Genomic DNA, 27,768 nt, shown 5'->3' on the forward strand with positions numbered 1-27,768 from the left:
TTGATTTGATTGGCTCGAGCACTGGGCCATAAAAGCATCCCCCAGGTCAAGGGGATGGGGCTCCCAGGATGGAATTCATGCCCATCTGAGAAGATGAAGAGATAACAGAGCTGGCTCTCTGCCATGTGACAGCACAGAAAGGAAGCTGTCCCTCATCAGGAAATGCACCTACTGGCACTTTGATCTCACACTTTCTAGCCTCTAGAACTCTAAGAAATAAATGTCTGCTGTTCAAGCCACTGCCTGTGTTATTTTATTAGAGCAGCTCAAGCGGACTAAGACAATATTTAATTCTTTATTTTTCCTTTGTCATGTAGCGTTTTCAAAACTGAGACTTTAAGTGTAGTATTTTGGGGAAAGTTGACTTGACAGTAAACGCCATCAGTATTTTCCCTCTCATTCTCTTTCCTCTACTTTGCTTGCGGAAAAGAGTAAGACGTTAAAGGAGAAGCGAGTCTTCTTCTGACACCCACTTTCTTAGGAAGGTACGTATACATCTATTTCCTCTTAGGACATTCTGTTCTATGCACTGCCCTCAAGAGAAGGATGTAATTCCCCAAATGAGCTTAATGATGAGGAAGAAAATCTAAAATACAGTTTATAAATTTAATTCACAGTGACCTTGACATCAATTAAATTTAATTGACTTAAATCATGGAGGGGAAAAATCATGAGAGCCATTTTTTTAAAAAAAGGATATCAATTAACTAATTGTTCTGCTTTGTGGAGGCAATGTATTATTGTTCTCCAGCTCTTTTAGTTCTATTTAAATTCAATAATTGGGGAGCCGGAATGAGCTGATGACTGGCCTCATAGTAAATCAGTTACAACTGATGTCAAGGTCACTGTGAACTAATAAACTGTATTTTAGATTTTCAAGTGCTATGATTCTCAGCAATCTTTCCTTTGGAATTTAGCGTACTTAAAAGCCACCTCAAATCCTGCCACTCCTTCAAGATATTTCTTATGTAAGTGTTAGTTTCTCAGTCATGTCTGACTCTGCGACTCCATGGACGGGAGCCCTCCAGGCTCCTCTGTCCATGGGATTCTCCAGGCAAGAATACTGCAGTGGGTTTCTATGCTCTTCTCCAGGGGATCTTCCCCATCCACGGATCGAACCCACATCTCTTAATGTTTCTTGCACTGGCAGGTAGCTTCTTCACCAGTAGAGCGACCTGGAAAGCCCATTTCTTACGGAAGGGAGTCTCAAACTTTAGTGTTCATCAGAATCATCATACTTGAACAAATATGTTAAAAAAGCATATATCTAGGCCCCACTCGTAGAAAGGGAGCTCCAAGAAGGGGCCTAAGATGTGAGTTGTAAGTTAGTGTCCCAGGTGACTCTTTGCATTTGGCTCATGGTTTGCAGGGCATAAAGCACTGTTTCAGTGTGTTTCTCATCTTTCCTTATTCAGAATAAGCTCCCATTACATTTCAAGTTTGGTCTTTACAAGCTGAGCCTCCTTTGGTTTACCGTCTCCCTGCCCTGGGCCCTTCCTAACCTGGAATATGAACTCCCAGAGGGTAGAACATCTTGCCTCTTTTGTTCCCTGTGTCCCCAGAGCCTCGAACAATGTTGGCATGTTGTACATATTCGATAAACTTTTGATGAATGTCCTGAATGTATGATGTTCAAGTGCACTTAGAATTTTAATAATTAGATGGAACACTAAAAGAGAAAGCCTGAGAATAAAGGTGTCATTTACTGGAGAGGAGTGACAGTACTTTGGGCACCCAGAATGTTTGGAATTCATCTTTTGAATTGAAATAAGATTGCAGGTAGTTATAAGCTGATATTAGGTGTCCTTCCACTCCAAGGCCAAGTTCACAAGCAGTGGTGAGACAGATAAGATGCTTCTGTATTCAATCATGACATCTCTCAGAACTTGCTCAAACTCATGTCCATTGAGTCAGTGATGCCATCCAACCATCTCATCCTCTGCCGTCCCCTTCTCCTCCCGCCTTCAATCTTCCCCAGCATCAGGGTCTTTTCCAAGGATTCGGCTCTTAGCATATCAGGTGGCCAAAGTATTGAAGTTTCAGCTTCAGCATCAGTCCTTCCAACGAATATTCAGGACTGATTTCCTTTAGGATTGACTGGTTTGATTTTCTGGCAGTCCAAGGGACTCTCAAGAGTTTTCTCCAACACCACAGTTCAAAAGCATCAATTTTTCAGTGCTCAGCTTTCTTTATGGTCTAACTCTCACATCCATACATGACTATTGGAAAAACCATAGCTTTGACTAGACAGACCTTTGTTGGCTCTGCTTTTTAATACTCTGTCTTGGTTTGTCAAAGATTTTACTCCAAGGAGTAAGTGTCTTTTAATATCACGGCTGCAGTCACCATCTGCAGTGATTTTGGAGCACAAGAAAATAAAGTCTCTTGTTGTTTCCATTGTTTCCCCATCTATTTGCCAGGAAGTGATGGGACCAGATGCCATGATCTTAGTTTTTTGAATGTTGAGTTTTTAGCTGGAGTTTTTACTCTTAAAGGCTCTTTAGTTCTTCTTTACTTTCTGCCATAAGGGTGGTGTCATCTGCACATCTGAGGTTACTGATACTTCTCCCCGCAATTTTGATGCTGGCTTGTGCTTCATCCAGCCTGCCATTACTCATGATGGCATTATAAGTTAAATAAGGAGGTGACAATATACAGCCTTGACATACTCTTTTCCCAATTTGGAATCAGTTTGTTGTTTCACGTCTGGTTCTAACTGTTGCTTCTTGACCTGCATAAAGGTTTCTCAGGAGTCAGGTAAGGTGGTCTGGTATTCCCAATTCTTTAAGAACTTTCCACAGTTCCACAGAACTTTCCACAGTTGTGATCCATAGAGTCAAAGGTTTTAGCGTAGTAAATGAAGCAGAAGTAGATGTTTTTCTGGAATTCTCTTGCTTTTCTATGATCCAACAGATGTTGGATCAATTTGATCTCTGGTTTCTCTGCCTTTTCTAAAATCAGCTTGAACATCTGGAAGTTCCTGGTTCACATACTATTGAAGCCTAGCTTAGAGAATTTTGAGCATTACTTTGCTAGTGTATGAGATGAGTGCAATTGTGTGGTGTTTGAACATTCTTTGGCATTGCCTTTCTTTGGGATTGGAATGAAAACTGACCTTTTTCAGTCCTGTGGCCACTGCTGAGTTTTCCAAATTTGCTGACATATTGAGTGCAGCACTTTAACAGAATCGTCTTTTGGGATTTGAAATAACTCAGCTGGAATTCCATCACCTCCACTAGCTTTGTTCATAGTGATGCTTTCTAAGGTCCACTTGACTTTTCACTTCAGGATGTCTGGCTCTAGTTGAGTGATCACACCTTCGTGGTTATCTGGGTCATTAAGATCCCTTTTGTATAGTTCTTCTGCGTACTCTTGCCACCTCTTCGTAATATCTTCTGCTTCTGTTAGGTCCATACCATTTCTGTCGTTTACTGTGCCCATCTTTGCATGAAGTGTTCCCCTGGTATCTCTGATTTTCTTGAAGAGATCGCTAGTCTTTCCCATTCTATTGTTTTCCTCTATTGTTTTGCACTGACCACTGAGGACGGCTTTCTTACCTCTCCTTGCTGTTCTCTGGAACTCTGCGTTCAGATGCTTGTATCTTTCCTTTTCTCCTTTGCCTTTTGCTTGCTGAACTTAGCAGAGACACTTTTGTCACCTTTTCCAAGCTGATGGGGAGCTAATGAGACACCGCTGCTTTCAAGTGACACAGCCTCCTGGGTGGGAAGCCACAGTCTCTCTTTCATACCACCTGAAAATGGACACTTAACTCCCTGACCAATTAAAAGACAGTCAGAATGAGGGCTCCAAATAAAAGACAGGATATCAAAATTCTACATAAGGGTTGGCTTTATTTCAGCAGTTCTGTCACAGAACTGGGCACAGGCAGTGCCCTTTTATGGAGAAGCCATTACCTGTAGAGAATTTTAACTGACTCAGAAAAAAAAGATGATTCAGTCCCTAAAATTATATTACTTAGAAATAAGTCCCTTGAGGTAATGCTAAATAGGAGTGAAACATCATTTAATGTATCTTGACATACTAATGGAACATTTATTCTTACAGAAAAATTGTTATGAGCAAAGACAGGTATCCCCTTTGATAACTGGAAATCACTGGGCAGAAATAAATATGTCAAAGCATTATTTACGTAATTAAGGTGTTAGCGACATATTCCTTGTCCTTTCATCTAAACAAAAATTTATTAGACCTATATTCACATAGAGTGTTACACTGTTTCTTCAAAATGGACTGTATAAAAATCAGTGGGACAGGAATGTGAGCAAACTCTGGGAGAGAGTAGAAGATGGAGGAGCCTAGCATGCTGCACTCCATGGGGTCCCAAAGAGCTGGACACAGAGCAACTGAACAACATAAAAATCTGTTTCATTAAGAAATCATCTAAAATACACCATGCAATGCTTTTATTCAGGAAGAGGCTGGGGATAAAACTAGAACCCAACCTGCCTTTCGTTTTTCCAGGAAACCAAGGACTCTGGCTAAAAGTGTCTTTGTTCTCCTCCCTCCACAGGGGATCTTGGGATTATGTGTGTCAGGAGGGAGGGGGCAAAACTGAAGCACTCTGTCACTGCACCCTCTGCACTGGCTGGCCGGATGGTAAGGTGGGAGGGGAATTTATAGTGAACCATTACAGTGAACCACTCATCACCTTGAAAATAAAGGTGTGCCAAGTATGGGGTAGTATCTAGATTTAGAGAAGACAGAACTGTAGGCAGTCCTAGGCATAAACAGAAACACAAATCACTGGCTAGAAAGAGAAGCTGAAGTGGACAAGTGTATGGAAAATAAACGAAGTCTTCTCAATTTTTCCAGTAGCCAAGACCATTGTCTGGGGAGGCAGAGACAGAGAGAAAGAGAGAGAGATGCTAGTCTAACTACCGTGTACCTAAGCCTGAGCCAGAGAGTAAAGGACCTCTCATCTCAGGATGTTTCAAGATGCTAGATTTTGGCAATAAAAATTAAAATGCAGTTACACCTTTTAAGAAAATCTAGATTGTAACTCCAAGGCAATTTAACTTGAGAGAGATAAACTATCGAGAAGTATATGTAGAAATAGTGAGGTTCTAGGACTAGGCTCAGCCATCACTATCTGAGGACTCTCATGGACCAGCCTCTCTGAGTCCTTACTTGTTCATCAGTATAAAAGGAATGATAATATCCATTCTGCTCTTCTCACAGGGATGTTGAGAAACAAGTATAATGAGTATGTGGAAATACTTTATAATAATAAGACATTTGACGACCCTGTATGCAAGACAGGGAAAGAGACACAGATGTGTATAACGGACTTTTGGACTCAGAGGGAGAGGGAGAGGGTGGGATGATTTGGGAGAATGACATTCTAACATGTATAATATTATGTGAATTGAATCGCCAGTCTATGTCTGACGCAGGATGCAGCATGCTTGGGGCTGGTGCATGGGGATGACCCAGAACGATGTTATGGGGAGGGAGGTGGGAGGGGGGTTCATGTTTGGGAATGCATGTAAGAATTAAAGATTTTAAAATTAAAAAAATAAAAAACTAAAAAAAAAAAATAATAAGACATTTAAAAAATGCACAGTGGTAATGATAGGCAGTATCCTAAATTAGCTCCCCAAATTTTCTGCCTAATCCTCAGTACCATGAATAGGATGAGACAATTAATGCCCTTATTAGGGCATATCTTAAATGTTATCTTAAATGGAAAAAGGGATTCTTCGGTTACTTTTGAGTTAGTCAAAAGGCAGACTATCTGGTGAACTTAATGTGTGTAATTTGATGGAATGAACCCATTAAAAGCAGAGTTTTCTCTGGCTAGTGCAGAAGAAGCAATGGAAACTAACAGCATGGGGGCACAAAGGGACCACATTACAGGAAACTGTACAACTCCAGAAGCTGAGAGTGGGCTTCAGCAAGGAAATGGACTTCAGTCCTACAACCCCAAGGCACTGAGTCAGGACAACAACCCTAACAAGTGTGGAAGCTTATTTCTCTCTGCGGCTTCCAGATAAGTGCCAAGTCAGGCTGGCAAGTTGATTTCTGCCTTGTAAGTCCCTCAGTAGAGAGAATGGAATTCACCCAAACTTCTAACAACAGACCTGGGTGTTGCTGTTTTAAGTTAGTAAATTTGTAACACAGAAATAGAAAACCAATAGAGCAACATTATTTTTAATTATTTTAAAAGTATACTTTTAAATTATGGAAATTGATCTTGAAAACATTGGTGTGCGTGATTAATAGTTCAGTCATATCCAGTTCTCTGTGCCCCCCTGGACCCCCTGGACCATAGTCTGCTAGGCTTCTCTGTCCAGGCAAGAATGCTGGACTGGGTTTCCATTCCCTTCTCCAGGCGACCTTCCTGACCCAAGGATGGAATCCGTGTCTCTCGCATCTCCTGCATTCTTTACTACTGAGATTTACTACTGAGGTAGGCAGGTTCTTTACTACTGAGCCACCTGGGAAGTCGTTGGTAGTTGAATCCTTGTTTTAAACTTTAATAACTGATATTCTATAACAGTAAGTGATTGGTCTTAGAGAATAGGAATTAGAGTGACAGTTGCTGTTAATTTTGATGTTGGCCAAAGATCTATTCCTTAGCTTTATATATTTGGTAGGTGGAGAATAATAATAAGAAAATCCATCCAATGCAAATCTGTTCCATAAGGAATGAAAAATGCCTTCTCTTTGACACCATGACAGTTTGTTTTGATTATCAGTGTGACCTCACTTTGGTCTAGTATATATCAAATCTTTGCTTCTCTACTTTTAATTTAAATGAATATAGGAAGAGGTCAGTTCAAGAGCAAGGAAACACACCTAAAGATAACAGACTCTTTGAAAATATTCCGTCTCCTCAGTTTACTTTCTCATCATCCCCAACTAGTGGAAACAAACTGCCAGTCAGAGAGTTGTCATGATTACATTTATGCAGGTGGAAGGCCGCAAAGTTCTAATCAAAATTCTAAGGTGAAAAGTCAAGAACAAAAACATTCAAATGGGCCAGCTGGACATTTACTCAGTTTCAAGCAGGGATAAAAACACAAAGCCTTATGACATCCAAACAGGGGTCAAGGTACCTTTTCGATTCTGTTTTCTTGAGATTTCTTAAAGTAGATGGTGGGGATACCAAGTTCAGACGCAGCTATCCACTGCAGAGTGGCTCGCAGCTCAGTGTCAGGACACTCTGGCTCCAGGTCAAAGTTGATCACCAGCAGGCTCCCCTGGCGGCTGGCTGTTCCCACTGGTGTTCCAGAGGCATGTTCTGAACACAGACATAACCACCTTACTCCACTTTCCATAGGAAGATCACAGGCAAATTGCGTCTCAAAATTTTGGGAAAGTGGCTTACCCTCCATGGTTTCTGCCTGTCCTTTAAGAATCTCCTTTTCTTCTACCAATTCACTTTGGGAGAAAACAACAGTATATGGTTGGTAATGTTTAGGAAGAACAAGCTGTAAATGGAAGATGAAGTGATGGGTCTTATTGATATAAAAGCTCTTGAAATATGTTTATGGTTTTTGTGGAATAAACGAATACTAGAGAAGTACTAACATGGCTGTTATGTCGGACTACTGGGTCTGAAATAGATATTCTCGCCCCTAAAAAGAGGGCCAGATAAACTGCATGGTTTTAGTTGAGATGATAGGTGTGGGAGAAAATTTTCAATTCTTCTCAACCTCCCTTCTATAAACCCTCACAGGTTTGAATAGTCAAGAAAATATTTAGTAGGTAACTAGATCCGATTGGAGGATTTATCCTTCTGCATTTTATTTGTCATTTAAAGGACCTTGTATTTCCATCTCAAGATTGATTATTTTTCTATAGCATGATAGCAACATAAATTTGCATTTTAGTCTGAGAAAATATTTTTCTACATATATCTGGTTCTTTGACCTGAAATGAGAAAAAACACAATCACAAACTTTCGATCTTAAGTTGTATGACAAAATATCTCAATTAGTTGAAAATTTTCTTTTTCTTTTTATTGGGAATTGTTAGCAGGCTGAGGCTTGTGTAGAACTAGAGACTCATAACCGAAGTGAGTTCAGTTCAGTCGCTCAGTCGTGTCCGACTTTGAAAACCGAAGTAAGGATCTCATTAATATAGGCGTGTTGAATATCTGAGGTATTCTCATTATAGTCAGTACTTATTAGGGAGCCTTGCAAATAGTGGGAAGATTTAGTAAATGATTTTAAAATTAGAGTATATGTTCCAACAGCTGAAAGCAAGTGGCCATCTTGAGAAACTCATCATTGTCCCGTATTTTTGTCCTGTCTAGAAATTAAACAGCAGGTGCTCTTAAAAATGTGTCTCTTTATGCGGGAGGATTCTTCCTTATATTCTGTTACCGCTAAAATCTGGCTAGTAAATTCCATTGTATTCCTAACGTCCAGAGAAAGTACAATTGTTCTTTCACGAACACCTATTTATTTGTGGAAGAATGGCCAATTTCCCAAAGGGTCTGTATTTTTCGGTAGCTCTCTATCCAAGGAACATAAGTGAAATGATCTACTAGATACAGTTTTTGCTGTTATGAAGCTGCAGGATGCTAACAGGGGTAGTAAAGATGGTCTGGTTTGCTCTTTCTGTTTTCTGTGGGGTCCTAGACTCATACTGGGGAGAAAGATGGACAACTAAACAAATGTCTGAAGGAGAAAAATAAATTTACCCCAAAGTAGTTTTGTTTGTTTTGTCTCCTTTCAAAATCAAAACAGACCCCCAGATAATGTTTATGTTCATCTCTACCTGCGAGTTATGGCTGTGCGGCACAGGAAAGGATGCCCTGCAGCTTACAATCACTGAGGAATATTCCTGCAGGCAGGATACTGATTAAACAGTGAAATAAAAGTGCTTTCGCTATGGATAATAATAATAATAATAAAAAATCGAACAGGGAGAAGCTTTAGCCCTATATCTCATTTTTATTTTTCTGAAATTTCAGAAATCTCCAAATAATGTCATAATGGTCAAAAATAGCTTTTGGTTCATTTAATTTTCCAGAACAATCACAAATTCTAGATGAAGTCCTGACCTTATGTTGCTCTCCCTTTATATACCATATTTCATGCCTTACTTATTGTACTTTTTTCCCTTGGTATTTTAGAAGGGCCTCATAATGTGGGGAGCAGATGATGTTATCTCCATCATAGTGCCGTTTGGTATTAGACTCATTAATGGCAATAATCCCAGGTTTCTACAAGAAAAGGAAAAGCCTCTCACAGTATATTCTATTGAACAATAGTCTTTGTTGGTTGGTATGGTACAATTTAAATGGATTTTTGGTTCTCTGTATCCATCTAGGTAAAATGACATATATATCTGAATATATGGATAAGCTTTATCCAAAACGATTATAGTATAAGGGATAGACTTGAAATATAGAAAGCGGTTGATGGTAGGGTGAGGCTACGGCACGCCTGAGTTCTTACTCCAGTGACATGAAACCACACGTCTCCAGGAACCTTGGTAGGACAGACATGATGAAGCCGGTGGTCGGGCACAACCTGAATGATCAAAATGGATTGCCAGATGGAATCAGAGTAGTGGGCTCACAATCACTGCATCTCAGCGGCTACTTACTTAATCATGGGAGAAGATGGCATGCTTTCCTGATAAATGTCCAGGTCCATAATGCCAAGACTGCTAGTGGCACTACTGTTGCCATTGCTGACAAAGCAAAAGTTTACATATTAATGCCAGTCTCCGCCTCCTGGCCACACTGCTGACACTGACGTTCCACCATTCTAAGAGGTCCTTTCTTTGATCCCCAGGAGATCACTGCTTTGTGTCTAGGACCCCTAAATTGATGTTTATTTCTGACCAAATCAGGGGGAAACACAATAAAAGACTCTTTTGACTCACCACCATCATCCTCATCATCAGTATTTTGTAATTTCTGCAGTGGGCTCAGACTTGGTGGATCACACCTGGTGGGTGACAATCAGCATAACCCCTTTCTTCCCCATTCTAGTAACAGTGAGGATGTTTATCCATCAGCAACAGGCTTCTTGGGTATACCTCCAGACACTAAGAGACTTCTGAGAATGCTAGCTTGGGGGAGATCTTCCTGCTTCTTGGCTTTTGACAGAAACCAGAGGGTTTTCCCTTTGCCATTCAGGGGATTTTTCTGAGGCACATTCCATAGGATATGCACTTGTCTCATTTTTTTGTTTTTCCTAAGGGGCTACAGAATTTGTAAGTACAAAGTTGGGTAATGCCACAGTTTTATAGCTCCTTTATCTTAAAATCTTTGAGAAGGAGCCACATCTGATACTTCCTGTAGAGCAGGGGGAATTATATATCATATCATTTTTTGTGGGTTGCACAATCAACATATGGTCTAGTTACTAGCCTGGAATCTATTTACTGAAACACAGAAGAGTTGAGCCCATTTTTAGGTTGTCTGTACTCGCACAATGGAATGTATCCAGTTTCACCAAACTCACCATGTGTCCTCGTACCTTCTCTAATTTCCGATGACTTCTCTTGCAAGTACGGTTTCCTAAGGATGTGTGCTGGAGTGTTGTGTAACGGAATGGTCTTCCCTCTGGAGTTCTATGAATAAACAACTGAACCCCCTCATTTCCAATTCTTGTCTTGGGTTTCACGTGGGGGGTACTGAATGTATTCACTGATTGAAATTTGATGACTCAGACATTATGCTGGAGGTAATTAACTGTATAAACTTATGGTAAACCCAAAGATTCAAATTCTCTTTGCTTTTTATCATTATACTGCAACATTTCCACCAGTGTTTGAAATTTTCGATAAATCATTTAACACTGTGACATTTTCCAAGTCTAAACAGACGGAACTGCAGGAAAAAAAGAAAAACCTTTCCAGCAGGCATACACTCAGCTGCAACTGAAGCCACTTTCCAATTGATTTTTCTGGAAAGTCTTTAGACTTGCTGGCCTGGTATCAAACAAGATTTGGGATAGAAACGTGAAGATTTTTTCATTTTCACCTCACTGAGGACTAGTTTTTAGTTTATGTCTCCCGAGTGGCTTAGGTTCTCCTAAATCTAATCTCTCTAAGGTCCTGTCTAGTTTTCTAAAGCAACAATACAGAGGGCAGGGCAGAGAAAGGGAGAACAGTCAGTCCAAAAAACACAACACAGTGTGAAAACACTTGCTTCATGTAAACCCAGCCTGTCTCGCATCTGAAACACAAATGAACCAGAAAGAAGGTATCACAGTTGTCACATAATTGAATGCACTAGCAGAGAAGGGAACACGGATGACTCTCAACCTTGGTCGAGCTAATTGAAACCGTAACTGGATATTAAGAGCTCTCAGCACAAATCATGACAGGCAGGCACTTGGTCCTAGCAGGAGCTATCCTTTTTGCTCTTATTAGGGATCCTTTGAAGAGAATGATTTAAAATGCATTTCTGGAATTTGCGCTGAGACTTATTTCCCTGGGAAGTCAATTAAAGAGCAGGTACCTCATGGATCGCTCACTGAGCTGCAGGAAGCTGCTTGTGTCGTCTGGGTTGTCCTCCTCGTTGGCGAGCTGGGACCAACTGTCCATGCTCTCCCCACTGCTGCCGGGAGGACTGCAGAACTCATCCAGGGCTCTGCCTTCTTTTGAGACTTCAGCCTCCGGTACATCTCTGACATCAAGGGTTTCACTGTAGATGGTAAGACATTACTAAGAGTGTAGGCATAAGTCTGAACTTTTCCAGGGAACTTCACTGCCCCTAGTGTATATCCCATGGACTGTAGCCTGCCAGGCTCCTCTGTCCATGGGATTTCTCAGGAAAGAATACTAGAGTGGGCTGCCATACCCTCCTCCAGCGGATCTTCCCAACCCAGGAACTGAACACAGGTCTCCTGCATTGCAGGTTCTTTACTGTCTGAGCGACCAGGGAAGCCATGAATGAATATGCTATTGTTAAAACTTCCTAGTTCATAATTAGATGCATACTCTCAATTTAGGTAGCCCTACCTGTAAAGTCCCAAGTGGAACGATCTGGATAACTACAGTATGGAGATACGGCAGTTTCTATCACACTCTAGGCAGAAGAGTTGGGCACAACGCACTGACTAAAAAACAACTGCTGCTAACACTTGGTGAAAGAGGGTTCTTGACAAGCTTGGCTTTCCATTTGTTTGCCTGGCAGTTATATACACACATACACAGGTGCTCTTGATTAGGGATCAGACCATTTCTTTGCATCCATTTCCTCAGCCTGCGCCAATTTCCTAATACACACTGCAGATGTAGTGAGGTTTGCACCACAGGAGAGGAGGCTCAAAATTAAGATGCTAGGACACATCTGCCTCCTTTTCTTCAGGGAGAGAGGGGAGAGAGAGAGACAGAAGAGAGAGAACTTTGCTCTAGATTATAAATAAATTGAAATCTTCTCTGCGGAGAGGAGTTGGTGTCACCATCCTGGAACGTAAACAACTAGCTCTAGGAAAATGAAGCTCTGTATCTCTCTAGAATTCTTTTAACTTGAGGGTTTGTAACTGATCAACCATCAATCCAGGTGCCAGGGCTCTTTGCTCAGAGAGCCAAATGTATAGAAATGGGGAGAGACTCATGCAAACATTTCTCCATAGGCTCATCGAAAACTAACAACATGGAAGAGAAGGGCTTTAATGACTGTAAACAAAAAGCAAGAGTGTATTTCTCAGTTGACGATGAAGAATAAGGTAACTCAGTGAGTGGATACTGGAATGCTTCCCTTGGCCATCGTGCACTGGCTGTAGAGAGTATTGAGGGCTTCCAGTGAGGACTGTCCTCAGGTCTGAAATTGTCTTGCCCAGGTTATACCCTTTCCCAGTGAGTACCCCAAGGATGCGATGATGAAGAGCTACAAAAACCTACGCATTGGTTCCCTTTGCACCAAGCCTGACAGACTATCCCAGCTTCAGGGTTTCCTGTAGACAGCTCTCAGTTGCAAACACATTTGGGAGGGGACCATCTCCCTCTGTCTAATCTCGTCGTCCCCTGCTCCTTACACATGGCTGTCGACTTTTCTCTGGAGAGCACTCTAAAAATTCTCTGTCTGCTGCTCTCTTCAAGGTCTGTTCTCTGGGAAATACAATTTAAGATACTTGATCAATTTCATTCAAAATTCTTGTGTTAGGTAGGAAGTTAGGCATGAGCAGCAAGGGTGGCCTATGGGAAAAGGTTGCAATCTGATCTCTAAACCTAGACTTGCCCAGGAGAGCACACAGTGGATACACACTAACTACAGGGGCTTCCCCAAGTAAACTTAGGCAGCTAGAAGCCCATTAAGGGTTCATGAATATTCTATACTGATTATAACAGACCGAATTATCGGAAGACACGCACAACAGAGCAACTGTCAGTCGACCATGAGCATATGACCATCTGCATTCCCTTTCTTGATTGGTAGTGGGTACAAGCCCTAAAAGTCTACATAATTTTCCTCAATCTTAGAATGAGCACTGTTATTCTTTTTCCAAAAATGATTGTATTAAAAAAAAAACAAACTCAGTTGGTAAAGAATCTGCCTGTAATGCAGGAGACCCTGGTTTGATTCCTGGGTCAGGAAGATCCACTGGAGAAGGGATAGGCTACCCACACCAGTATTCTTGGGCTTCCCTTGTGGCTCAGCTGGTAAAGAATCTGCCTGCAATGTGGGAGACCTGGGTTCGATCTCTGTGTTGGAAAGATCCCCTGGAGAAGGGAAAGGCTACCCACTCCAGTATTCTGGCCTGGAGAATTCCATGGACTCTATAGTCCATGGGGCCGCAAAGAGACAGACATGACGGAGCGACTTTCACTTCATTTCACTTCACAGAATTTCAAGTGCTTAATTTTGGGGGTGTGATTAAATACCACCTCTCAAATGTGAACGTGTCACCTTGGTAGTTTCACACAAGATCTCAGATTCCTCGCAGCATCTGGACAAGTGCGGTGTTGGGGTGTGGCTGCTTCTAGTGCAATCTGCTGCTAACATTTGGTGCAAAGAGACCATATAAACTTGATCTTTCTTTCAAAAATGTTGAGATTTTCTAAACTGAGCAAGGAAAAGGGGTGGGGGAGGAATACATGCAGCCAAAGAAACATTTACTGAATTTAACTAAATTCAAATGAAAGAGAAGTCCATTGATGACAAATGGAAATAATATACATGTTCCCCCAAGTGGAAATGAGCCAAGTGTTGAGCACAAAGGAGAGAGAGCCTAAGCCAATTGTTCATTTGGTTAAAAAATAATTTCCTAGACCAATTCCTTACTGAGTTAGGACCTTATATTATTAACAAAATTCATTCCAGGACATTTCTTACTAAAGCAGAAGTTAAATCTCAGTGATTGACATTAAACATTCAGGTTAAAAAATGAAGCTGTCAGAATATTTTATTTTATCTCAATTTCACACTCTATTTACAGTAAACTTCATATCCCATGTTACATAACCAGGAATTCAGAATGAATAATGATTATCTAAAATAGTAGTGTTTATTTTCTTTTGAGAGAAATTTATAGCTTTGCTCATTTATTTATGAATAATGCACATATGTGTTTTGCAGATGTATGTGTTGGCTTTTTTCCCTACTCCTGATCTTATAGTTCACACACAGTACTTTAAAGGACCATACTTGATCTGACATCAAATTGAACTGTAGAATTTCTGAGTTGGCAGGGACCTCAGAGACCACCTAGTTCAGAGTTCCTCCAACTTCATTTGCTAGCAAACCGTTGTCATAATTTTTGCCATATTTGCCTTACCCTTTATAATAATAATAAAAATTTTAAAATTAGTTTATATAACCAAAATATGTTTATTTTAGAAAGAAAATTTGAGTCATTACTATAAATAGAAAGCAGAAATCACTTGCCATAGGTAGACAGGAACAATAATCCTAATGTAAGTGATGGAGTCTGGGTGAAAATGATGTATTATGTCAGCTTATTAGCTGTAACAAGTGAACCACTGGTATATGATGGTGATAGTGGGGGAGGCTATGCTTATGTGGGGGCAGCGGACATGGAAAATTCTCTGTTCTATCTACTTTACTGTGAATCTAAAACTGCTCTTAAAAAATTAAGCCTATTTTTAAAAAATGAAAAAATAAGGCTATCAATAAATAGCAATTTTTATTTAACAAAATGTCACTAGGAATTTTGCACAGTAAGAAGTGCAGTGCAAGTCCTTAGGCGGAAGGAAAATAATACTGATTGGAACTTGGATACACAGAAACAAAGAACACCACAAATAGTAGATAATTTTCAAGATGATAATTGAAACTCAGGCATGCTGATAAGTGCATTAATTTTTTAATGGTCAAAACACTCTAACAAGAAGCAGAGATTGTCATTTTGGTTTCAGATCCTTCCATTTTCTGCCTCTGAGATTGTCATATGATTATGATTATTAAGTTCAGCCCTAGATTTAAAAAGATGTTTATTATACTCAGTCTAGGATTTCTAGGTGATTCATCCTGGGACAATTTTTGTCTGTCTAGAACACAATGATGTTAAAGATTCAGTTCAATTCAATTCTTCATATCACTGGTATCATTTTTCTCTTTTTTCACATTTTGTCTCAAATGCCAACATTCCATCTTAAGAAGCCACTCCCCCCAACTAGTTATTTTCTATCATATTACTCTTCTTATTTTCCTCTCATCACACTCTACAGTAATCTTTTTCAAAAGGGTTTTTCCATGCACACTGTCTTTATCTCCTACTGGTGTGCAAGGTAACCCTCCAAGCTCCTCTGTCCATGGGATTTCCCAGGCAAGAATACTGAAGTGGGTAGCCATTTCCTTCTCCAGGGGATCTTCCCGACCCAGGGATCAAACCCAGGTCTCCTCCATTTCAGGAAGATGATTTACTGCTTGAGTCACCAGGGAAGCCCAAGAGCCATGGGTGCAGGCACTAAATCTTTATGTTCTCTTGTTTTTGCAGCTCCAGTGGCAATGTGTATCACAGATGAGCATGCAAATATTCGTCGGGTGAAAATTTTTTTTCTTGAAGCAAACAAATGAATATACAATATATTTCTAAAAAATTATATAAGGTGAGTGCAACATGTGAATGATCAAAATTTTCAGTTTGGTGTTTATACCTTGGTCTCCAATTATCAAAAAGTTAGATAATTGCTTTTCAATAATCTCAAAGAAGGTTGTTGAGTTAAGAACACATTGTTGTTCACCAATAGGATAATATTTTCCCAGAAATCAAGAACTGAGCTATCCTAAATCACTTAAGCTGTTTAAAATTGATATAATTCTGTACGTGGACAAATGTGATGGCCTGAAATACAATAGCAGCAGTAGTAGCGTAAGTTGCTCAGTCGTGTCCGACTTTTTGCAACCCCATGGACTGTGGCCCACCAGGCTCCTCTGTCCATGGAATTCTCCAGGCAAGAATGCTGGAGTGGATTGCCATTCCCTTCTCCAGAGGATCTTCCCAATCCAGGGAAAGAACCTGGGTCTCCTGCATTGCAGGCAGATTCATTACTGTCTGAGCTATAGTATTTCTATTTGGGTCTGATGGCCATGATGAATTCTGGTTTTACATAACAAAAAAGTAAGAATGTGATTTTTATTTCATTATGTTGAGCTTTTATGAAGCTTTTAGTAAGAATTATGAAAATGTCCCTCAGAGAATAACCTAAAAAATATCTTCAGGACATGACACCTCCCCACTTCCAAACAATCTAATGTGTGCCTATGTCATTTCCCTCCCTCTTGTGTATAAGTGGGTAGGAAGCCTTTCATAGGGAACTGAGCTCCATATTTAGGTATTTTGACATGTTAAATCCCCTGATAACAACCCTGAACTTAGAAAATGTGATCTAAGTATGACTAATTTCCCTCTTGCAAATCCTGAGAATTCTCTAGTTTTAATAAAATTCTCACACTGTTCATAACAGGTTTCTCTTGGGAAAAAGATCTTCTGGAATAAAAGCAACCATGTACCTTAAGCCCAAACAACAACTATAGAGTAAACATTTATTGAGTGTTTATAATAGACTAGGTGCTGAGTTAAGAGCCTGTCTACTTTTCTTTATGTAAAACTTCAGAATCTTCTGATGATGTAGTTCTTACTATTATTACCCCCTACAGGTGAGACAGAGTGCCTGAAGAATGATGGATGGAGGTTCATAACATTGTACAGGAGGCAATGATCAAAACTATCCCCAAGAAAGAGAAATGCAAAAAGGAAAAATGGTTGTCTGAGGAGGACTTATAAATAGGTGGGAAAAGAAGAGAAGCAAAGGCAAAGGGGAAAAGGAAAGATATACCCATCTGAATACAGAGTTCCAAAGAACAGCAAAGAGAGATGAGAGAGAATTCCTAAGTGATCAACGCAAAGAAATAGAGGAAAACAATAGAATGGGAAAGACTAGAGATCTCTTCAAGAAAATCAGAGATACCAAGGGAATATTTCATGCAAAGATGGGCACAATAAAGGATAGAAATGGTATGGACCTAACAGAAGCAGAAGATATTAAGAAGAGGTGGCAAGAATACATAGAAGAATTATACAAAAAAGATCTTCACGACCCAGATAACCATGATGGTGTGATCAGTCACCTAGAGCCAGACATCCTGGAGTGAGAAGGCAAGGGGGCCTTTGGAAGCATCACTATGAACATAGCTAGTGGAGGTGATGGAATTCCAGCTGAGCTATTTCAAATCCTAGAAGATGATGCTGTGAAAGTGCTGCACTCAATATGCCAGAAAATTTGAAAAATCCAGGCCACAGAACTGGAAAAGATCAGTTTTCATTCCAATGCCAAAGAAAGTCAATGCCAAAGAATGTTCAAACTACTGCACAATTGCACTCATCTCATATGCTAGCAAAGTAATGCTCAAAATTCTCCAAATTAGGCTTTAACAGGACATGAACCATGAACTTCTAGATGTTCAAGCTGGATTTAGAAAAGGCAGAGAAACCAGAGATAAAATTGCCAAAATCTGTTGGATCATAGAAAAAGCAGAGAATTCTAGAAAAACATCTACTTCTGCTTCATTGACTATGCCAAAGTCTTTGACTGTGTGGATCACAACAAACTGTGGAAAGTTCTTAGAGATGGGAATACCAGACCACCTTACCTGCCTCCTGAGAAACCTGTATGCAAGTCAAGAAGCAACAGTCAGAACCGGACATGGAACAACAGACTCAGGGCTATATATTGTCACCCTGCTTATTTAACTTTTATGCAGAGAACATCATGAGAAATGCCAGGCTGGATGGAGCACAGGCTGGAATTAAGATTGCTGGGAGAAATATCAATAACCTCAGATATGCAGATGATACCACCCTTAAGGCAGAAAGTGAAGAAGAACTAAAGAGCCTTTTGATGAAAGTGAAAGAGGAGAGTGAAAAAGCTGGCTTAAAACTCAACATTCAAGAAACAAAGATTACCTCATCCAGTCCCCTCAGTTCCTGGGAAACAGATGGGGAAACAATGGAAACAGTGATAGACTTTATTTTCTTGGGCTCCAAAACCACTGCAAATTGGTGACTGCAGCCATGAAATTAAAAGACACTTGCTTCTTGGAAGAAAAGCTATGACAAACAAACCTAGACAGTGTATTAAAAAGCAGAGACATTGCCAAGAAAGGTCTGTATAAAAGCTGTGGTTTTTCCAGTAGTCATGTGCGGATGTGAGAGTTGGACCATAAAGGTGAATGCCGAAGAATTGATGCCTTTGAGCTGTGTTGTTGAAGATTCTTGAGAGTCCCTTGGACTGCAAGAAAATCAAACCAGTTCATCCTAAAGGAAATCAGTCCTGAATATTCATTGGAAGGACTGATGCTGAAAGCTGAAACTCCAGTACTTTGGCCACCTGATGCAAAGAGCCAACTCATTAGAAAAGTCCCTGATGCTGGGAAAGATTGAAGGCAGGAAGAGAAGAGGATGACAGAGAACGAGGTGGTTTGATTGCATCACCAACTCAATGGACATGAGTTTGTGCAAGCTCCAGGAGCTGGGGAAGCACAGGGGAACCTGGAGTGTTGCAGTCCATGGGGTTGAAAAGAGTCTGACATGACTGAGTGACTGAACAACAGCAGGTGAGTCAGGTCTTTCCTGGTGCCTGAGTGGTGAAGAATTTGCCAGTGAAGGAGACATGGTTTGATCCCTGGGTTGGGAAGATCCACTGGAGAAGGAAATGGCAACCCATTCCAGTATTTTTGCTGGAAAATCCTAGGGACAGATTTGCCTGGTGGGCTATCATGCCCCCTGCACTGAAAGCACTTGGCCTATAGTCTAACCCCTGGACCACAAGGGAAGTTCCTATAATTCTTTTATATTGTGCCACAAAGAAAAATATATTAAATGCTTAGTCTGGATGCTTTGAGAAAAGATTTAGCTCTCGAATTTCTAAGGCTGATGATTCTACCACGTTTTTTTCTCTTTCACTGTTGGAAAATTGAATCAGAAATCCACATCATGAGATAGTATGTGTTTGGGTCATTTATTGGGAACACAAACTAATTCAGTTGGAAGTGTTATTCATGCCTATTTCCCAACCTTTTGGAATGTTCCTAGGTTGTACCTATTTTGAGTATCATTTGTGACATTTAACTCAAAATTGTAGAATGCATGGTATCTAATTTCAGTGACTGCCACTATTAGATCTGAGCCTACAACTATGAACCTTGTTGAACTACTGGCTCAAGAATGCTCCCTAGCTAGGTGATCCTCTTTTACTAAGAATCTCAGCTGGAGTTTTCATCCAAAACAAGTCTTTAATCACAATTGATAACTTGTCATGCATCATATTTCCCGGAGGTGATGAACACTATGGTAAGGTATGGTACTTCTGGAAGATTTTGACAAGTATTGTCTGGAGAATTACAGATATGTAAGAACTGGTCTTCTTAGTCAGTCTGGCCTGTACTTCATTTGGTTTATGTTCTTTTGCTTGTAGGTTTTCATGCTTTTGTCCCTCGGCATTCTTCTAGGATTTAATCCAACTGGAAAGCTAAGTTTTTAGCACTAAGTAGCTAAGAAAGTACAACTGGAGCACCCACTGCCCATAACTTGTCAAGATGCTTTATAAAGATGGTGAGCTTTAGTACCTGAAGATGGATCCATTTGGGGGATTTCTCATTCTTGGTGGGGGTGTGAATGTCCTAGGGATTTTCCAGAGCGGACAAAATTTGAGGAAGCCTGTGTTCAACTGGTTAATTGCAGCTAAACACTTAAAAATCATAAGCTGTCTGAATGATAGATGTATGTCTCTGAAAAGATAATGCAAGCTATTTCTCAATTTATGTTTCCCAATGCCAGTAGATTAATTTTTGTCTTTGTTTACTTCTGTACCTTAAAAAAAAACTTTAAGTATATATCAAATTTTTAAATGCTACAATAGTTTCATATTCAAGAATCCTATGAATTTGCTACAGAAAACAGGAGCTGTAAAGGGAACTGATATTTCTTGAAGGTGCCTGAGAGAAATAATCACCTTCTCTCAAATTAAAAATCACTGTCACCTGCATTATGATTTTCTGGAAAAAGAACTATTGAAACAACATTCCAGTGGTTTTTTTTTTGCATTTATCCTACCATGATTATGTTGAAATTTAGTCGCTAAGTCATGTCTGATTCTCTTGCAACCCCATGGTCTGTAGCCTGCCAGGCTTCTCTGATCACAGAATTTTCCAGGCACAAAAACTGGAGTGAACTGCCATTTTCTTCTTCAGGGAATCTTTCCCACCCAGGGATCAACCCGTCTCATGGATTGGCAGGTATTCTTTACCACATGCATGGAAGCCTGTATTATACTATGAATCTAAAGAGTCAGCACTGTGGGACATGGTGTCCTTACAAAGATCTTTAGAGTAAGACAAGAAAGAAAAACTCAAGAGAACCTGGGGGAAAATTATACCAAAATATTTAATGTCAGATTCCAATATTAAAACTTATTTAAATTTAGCTTTTTTTCAAGTGAACAAGTTGATGTGTTTTCTTTTTTGCTTGAAAGTTGCCATGAATTAGTTTCAAAAAGTAGCTTACTACAGGAGATTAATTTTAATGGGGAGAATGATATCTCATTTCTTTTATTATACACAGAAATCTAATTTGTTTTAGAAATTAAAAAAAATTTACTTCCACCTTTCTATTATATACATGCTAAGTCACTTCGTGTCTGACTCTTTGCCACCCTCTGGACTGTAGCTCACCAGGCTCTTCTGTCCATAGGATTCTCCAGGCATGAATACTGGAGCGGTTGCCATGCCTCCTCCAGGGGATCTTCCCAACCCAGGTCTGAACCCATATTTCTTATGTTTCCTGCATTGGCAGGAGGGTTCTTCACCAACCAGCACCACATGGGAAAGTGTCTATTAACTCAGGGAGGCCAATGACTACCTCAGGAATTCAGTTCCTGCACCATTAAGTTCCTAAGATTTAGAATAAATACTGATTAAGGTGCAAACTGCAGTCCCATGCACCCTAGTTCGTCTAAGAGATCACTCACTCACCTGGGGTTCTGGCAGGCACTCAGGGCAGCGTCTTCACCCTTCCCTGCCTCTGGGACCTTTTCTTCTTCCAAACACCTTTCTTTTTCCTCTAGGGGGCTGCATTCGGAAATAACGTGTTCAGGTTCTCCCACACATTCTTCTCTCTGATCTGTTTCGATCTGGATTAAAGGGACTTCCCTTGAGCAAAGTGATCGCTGGGTGTGGCTTAGAGGGACCGCATGGTGGCATGAGGGAGTTTCCTTTTTAAAATCTAAACTGCTGTGACTTGTAAGAGGAGCAGCTTTGTTTGGGGACGACCCTGGGAGATGGCTGCTTTCTGTGATTGAGTTTTTCCTCGGATAATCCACGGACTCCTGCACAAGCAGAGCTGGCCCACTTTGCACCCTGCCCGAAGCTAACCTGCCTGCACACTTTTCCACTTGCAAGGAGGGGCCCCCTGAAGCAGGTTCAGCGTCAGCCGCGCCGGCATCATCCACTATAATTTTGTTCTTCCGCATGAGAGCCTCGATTGAGTTTGCCCACGTCTCGTGAATTAACATGTTTGTGATGTGGTCAGCCCCACCTCTGCGATACAGGCAAGAGTCAGATTTGCAGAGACCCGAGGAGGAAGCGCCGCCAACTGGCTGGACGCTGAGGAAGTCTTGCTGGCTGTGTTGAGAAAAGCCGTCTAAGGAGTTGGCTTTGATGGGCACGTTCACCGTGAGCCTGCCGCCCGGGGATCTGCCGTCGGGCACAGACGACTGTCTATAGTACAAGGGGGATCGCAGAGAAGGAGAGAGCAAGCCAGTGGTCCAGTCCTGGCTGCCTCGCCTGGAGGAGGGGCCGTCTTTGCCCTCTCGTTCAATGTCCCTCAGCATGTACCTGTAGAACTCCTCGGTGATGCTCTCGGTGCTGGACTGCTTCGAGGGACAGCTTGGCTTCACACTCAGGTGGTCATTTTTCCGGCAGGCCTGTTGCACAGCTGAGTTCAGGATGCTGCTGGCATTCTTGCCTGCGTAGTAATCCAGCAGTAACTCGAAGCCTCTTCCTTCATTTTCCATCTGGTTCACCATGAACCTGGAAAACTCATCGGTGATGCTCTCGCAGCTTGACTGCTTGGAGACAGAGCTGGCCCGGCTAACTGGCTGACTCAGGGTACTCATTAAACCCAGGCTGTTCACATAGGCCCGGGTGTTAGAGTCCTCCTCTGGAATGCTCTCGCAGCTGGAGGCCTTCAGGCGGTTCCACCTGTCCCCACCCAGTAACCGACTCCGGGGGTAGCCCTGGGCTTGCCAGACACCGTCCACCAAAGAGAACTCTGTGAGGTTCATGATCTTGGCTGCCACTTCGTTTGCAAAAATACTGACAGAGTCTGGGATGTCCTCGAGGTTCATGGGCTCGTCCACCACCCTGTTCATCAGCTTCTCTTTCAGTTCCGGGTGCTCATCGGTTTTCCTCTTGATCTCGCTGAGTCGCGGGGGCTTGTGTTTCCTCACAGTGGCCCCGCTGGCCTGGCTCTCTTTCTTCCTCTTCAAGGATCGGCAGGAGATGTTGGGGGTAACCAGAAACTCATTCCCTCTTTTCCATGCACAGAACCAGGGTTGTTTTCCATTGGAGTTGTCAAGGCAAATCGCTGCGATTTCCGTTGCCATGGAGACGATCGTCTCTGCTAATTCTTCTGCGAAGTCTGCAATGCAGTATATGTCTGGGTCTTTTTCTGGTAGTGTGGATTGAGCAGGAAGCAGCAAATCATCCCCCAACAAAGACGGGCAAACTTGAACTTCATTGTTTAGAGGCAAGGCGCCGTTGTACTTTTCTTGAGCATTTGCAATGATGCTGTCCTCAGTGTCCTGAGAACTGGTGCTGTACTTGCCAACTGTTGGTGTCATTTCTTCCTCTGGAGGGGCTCTGCATTCATTCTCATTATCACTGGGTGGTGGAGGAGAGTTTTTCATATCCTCCACCACCGATCCTTTCAGATATATTTCCTCTGGGGGTGTTTTAGCAGACATGGTGGTACTGCAGGATAATTCAGATTGCTGTGTGGGGATCTGGGAAAGACCTAACTGTGCTGAACCCTTGCTATCTTGCTTCAGATGTCCAGCATCTACGAGATCATTGATAACAGGACTGCTGATATGCAGGTTGTTAAGTGGATGGCAACTGGAGTATTCAGTGGCTTTTGTCCATGCTGGACAAATGGCTTGATCAGTTGGCTGGAAGTCTGGTTCGGTTTCCCTCCATTTCATGGTCTCTTTAGAAAGGACAGGGGGACATCCCCCAAGCTGTACAAGGTGGCTTATCTTCTTGAACGTGAAGTGTATCACATTGAAGAGCAGCTGATTTACACTTCCCATTAAGGATTCCAAGGTTTCAGATGAGTCCCTGTCATCACTGGGCTCTATTATTTTATTTTTCTGGTGAATTTCATCAATGGAATGCTTCAGGATAACATTAGACAGGGTCTGTGCCAGTTCATTCCCAAGGGCATTTTCTGAGCACAAGGTCTGAGACTTTGAAACAGCTTCTACGATCCTCCTATTCACTGACTCCATGAGGTCTCCGATGCTGCTGTAGGCATTAGGTCTTGTTAAGACCAAGGCAACCTCCTTGAGCAAGGCCTCTGCAATGGCTTCATTCCCCAGCTCCATGCTCTTCTCTGTCACCAAACCACAAAGTGAGGGGATGGCTGCAGGGGCCTCCACTGCAGACAGGAAGCCACCGGAAGCCACTGGGCACTTCACCTCTCCCGTTTCCCCCAGGCCACAGACAGCAACAGCACTGGCCACCTGAGTCATGCCGCATAAAGCAGACGGAAACGAGTATTCACTGAGGGAGGGATCCTTGAGTACTTGAGAGGCCTGAGTGTGCACTGGCTCATCACCTCCCGGTGGATGGTGTGAAACCAGGGGTTCTTGCTCCATTTTGAATCTTTCTGTGGCTTGGGGGCTGGAAATGGTTCCAATAACAGTGGCTGCACAAGCTAATGCTACTTCTAGAGCACTCTGGGGGTGTCTGCTGGAGTTCTCTCCAGAAGGGACGCCTGAAGTTTCACTGGAGACTTTTGTCTCGGGCCACGAGGGGATGCCTGGCTCAGGGCCAGCATCACTGCCTTCTGGACTCTGGACAATGACGATTTTGGGGAGCTCGTTCCATGACTGAGGTACCACGATATCTTCTGTGGAAGAGCCGCTGGGGAGCAGAGGACTTCCTACAGAAACACTGACTGCAGATTCCTGGGGGAGGGCAGGCTGAGACTTAGAGAGTCGAATAAATGCATCTTGCAGCACAGATTCCGCTAAATTCGTGGCATACTCGCCTGTGGTGGCTTCTCCATCCTGTAAGGAAAGAAGAGAGCTTGTGTGGCCTTCATGGTCTCCTGGGTCTAAATTGCTGTCATGCTCAGAGAAAGTCCCACATGCAGAAGGTCCGTCCCTCTTAACCATCTTTGAGAAATAAGCATTGCCTGGAATACATAGTGCCTGTGGTTTTTCCTCTTGACTTTTATACTTTTCTGAATAATAATCCTTTGTGGCTGACTGCTCATTCCCCACAGCTTCACCTTTCCACTTTGGTATCTCGGCTGAAGGATCTACACTCTGCAGACTTGTGTATTCTGCCACTCTTTCCAGTGATCCTTCTGTTTTAACCAGTGGTGTATGATATTTGCTAACATACTTGTCTTCCAATGTATAAAGTAATTTTTCCTTGCTGTAATTCCATTCCTCCTTAGTGGTTTCCTTTTGCTTTTTATTTTCCAAGATACTGGTTGAGACATTTATATTTTCATAACCTGGTGAAGAGAAAATGGTACTACTTATTTATTTCATTTAAGTAAAAATATTATTTATTTTTTCACTTTTGATCATCTGCTTTTATTCCATTTTTTGCAATTCTGAATACTTTTTTTTTATTGGAGTACAGTTGATTTACATTGCTGTGTTAGTTTTAGGTACACAGAAAAGTGAATCAATTATATATATATATATATATATCTATATCTATATCTATATCTATATCTATATCTCCAGTCATTTTTAGATTTTTTCCCATGTAGGTCATTACAAAGTATTGAATATAGTTCCCTGTGCTATCCAGTAGGTTCTTATTAGTTATCTATTTTATATACAGTAGTGTGTACATGGGGCTTCCCGGGTGGCTCAGCTGGTAAAGAATCCACCTGCAATGCAGGAGACCCTGGTTCAATTCCTGAGTTGGGAAGTTCCCCTGAAGAAGGGAGAGGCCACCCACTCCAGCATTTTTGGGCCTACCTGGTGACTCAGATGGTAAAGAGCCCAATTGCAATGCGGGAAACCTAGGTTCGATCCCTGGGTTGGGAAGATCCTCTGGAGGAGGGCACAGAAACCTACTCCAGTATTCTTCCCTGGAGAATCCTGAGGACAGAGGAGCCTGGCTGGCTACAGCTCATGGGGTTGCAAAGAGTTGGACATGCCTGAGAGACTATGTACAGCACAGCACAGTGTGTATACATCTCTCCCGATCTCCCAGCCCGCCCCCCGACCACTTCTACCTGGTAATCATGAATCTGTTTTCTACATCTGTGACTCTATTTCTGTTTTATAAATAAGTTCATTTGTACTATTTTTTTAGAGAAAGGAGAACAAACAAAACCCACAGTTAGTAGAAGGAAAGAAATCATAAAGATCAGAGCAGATATAAATGGAACAGAGACAAAAAGAAAAAAAAAACATAAAAAGCCATAATTCGAGAAGTTACATGCACCATTACTTTTTAGACAGCAGGTTCACATGAGTCTAAAATAATCTTTATTTCCAAAAATGCCTTAAAGGATTAGTTATCTTTTTTTTTCTGTTTTTTGTTAAAATAGTATTTTGAATATTTCTTCAAGAAATATGAATCTGAAAAAGCTTTCGAGTTTCATTGTGGACTGCCCTCAACAGACTGGCTTTCAATGTGGAGAACAAATGCCAGTGGCTAGAGTGGAAGAGGGCATTTGGGAGCTGAGGGCTGGTCACCGTGCTTTGGTGAGAAAGTAACCAAGACAACTGTGTCTTGCAGCTGCCCAGTGGGTACAGAGGGAGAAGGCAGGATATGCAGGATATCATGGGCCTTGTTGAGAGAGTTTCTCTGAAGCTGGCATAGGACGTGCCCCAAGGACAGTGAGAACAAAATCTGGAGTAGCCCTTTCTCTTTGGGGAAGAGTAACTCATTGTTCACTGAGCTCTATCAATGAGTCAAAAGAAAAAATTAATAAACACATGCTAAGCACTTTTCTGGGTTACTTCCTCCTGCCCTGGAAAAATAACCATGCTGGCTGTCATGTCCGAATCTTTTGTGACCCCACGGACTGCAGCCTGTCAGGCTCTTCTGTCCATGGGATTTCCCAGGCAAGAATACTGGACTGGGTTGCCGTTTCCTCCTCCAGGGGATCTTTCCAACCCAGGGATCTAACACGCATCTCCTGTGGCTCCTGCATAGGTAGGCAGATTCTTTACCACTGAGCCACTTGGAAAGCCCAGAAATGTAACAAATATGTATTTTAAATGGCTAAATATAATACATATAATAGTTCTAGGGGCACTGTTATACTCCCAAATTATGGATAAGGAAACTGGAGCTCAGAAAGACTTAGATCACTGGCCCCAGCTTTCACAGCCTCAAAGAGGCAGCGCTCGGATTCAGGCCAATCTCACTCAGCCTCAGCTAACAGATGGCTTTAATGGAAATCTTAGGGAAATTAACTTTCCTCCAAGTGATAGTCTCCATCTTTTGGCAGGCAGGAAGATTTTGTTTTAAAACAGAGATTTCCTTCAGCATCCCTAAGGCATCTTTACGGAGAATGGGGCCATCTAACCATTAAATCTGTTAAAGTGCCTCCATCAGCATCCTCACTAGTGTTTTCTTATTCTCTCTCCCTCCTGAAACTTCTTACATGAAGATTGTGATGCGTCAGCCAAACTGATGTGGCCTGAAACTTTTCTGAAATGTAACCAAGACATTTTTATAGGGTGACTAATTTCAGGATGCACATTCATTTTACAGGAAAGTTCTCACCGTTCCTATACTCTTCCACTTCACTTTCCTCCTCCAAGTGCTCGGATGCAGTGAGAAAGTCTTCTTCAATTGAAGACAAGGAACAGTTCGTGTCATCCTCCACTTTCAAGATGTTTGTCTCAAGGTGGAGCTGCCGCTCCTGTACCAGTTCCAGACCAATCAAAAATTTGTTGATTTCAAAGATGATGCAGTTGGTACTGTTTGGTCTGTTCCCTCTTGCACACTGGACCAAGCAGACATCTGACATCCAAGGACACTGCAAGTAGAGAGAGAAAAAGGCATTTGTTAAAAACAACAACAAAAAAAAAACCACGGAGATTCTTGGG

General features: G+C 41.7%; 1 protein-coding gene across 1 annotated transcript in view; it reads right to left on the reverse strand.

Moving 5' to 3' along the window:
* SPHKAP (SPHK1 interactor, AKAP domain containing) overlaps window positions 1–27,768 on the reverse strand; it is a 190,067-nt gene that overhangs the window by 6,943 nt on the left and 155,356 nt on the right. The window contains exons 6-11 of the mRNA XM_069578388.1: window positions 27,443–27,698; window positions 21,428–25,199; window positions 11,450–11,635; window positions 9,583–9,669; window positions 7,352–7,404; window positions 7,080–7,264 (exon numbers count right to left, since the gene is read on the reverse strand). Coding sequence (XP_069434489.1) covers window positions 7,080–7,264; window positions 7,352–7,404; window positions 9,583–9,669; window positions 11,450–11,635; window positions 21,428–25,199; window positions 27,443–27,698 — 4,539 coding nt within the window. The remainder of the gene's footprint in view (window positions 1–7,079; window positions 7,265–7,351; window positions 7,405–9,582; window positions 9,670–11,449; window positions 11,636–21,427; window positions 25,200–27,442; window positions 27,699–27,768) is intronic.

This window comes from Ovis canadensis, chromosome 2 (genome assembly GCF_042477335.2).
Source record: "Ovis canadensis isolate MfBH-ARS-UI-01 breed Bighorn chromosome 2, ARS-UI_OviCan_v2, whole genome shotgun sequence".
NCBI lineage: Eukaryota > Metazoa > Chordata > Mammalia > Artiodactyla > Bovidae > Ovis > Ovis canadensis.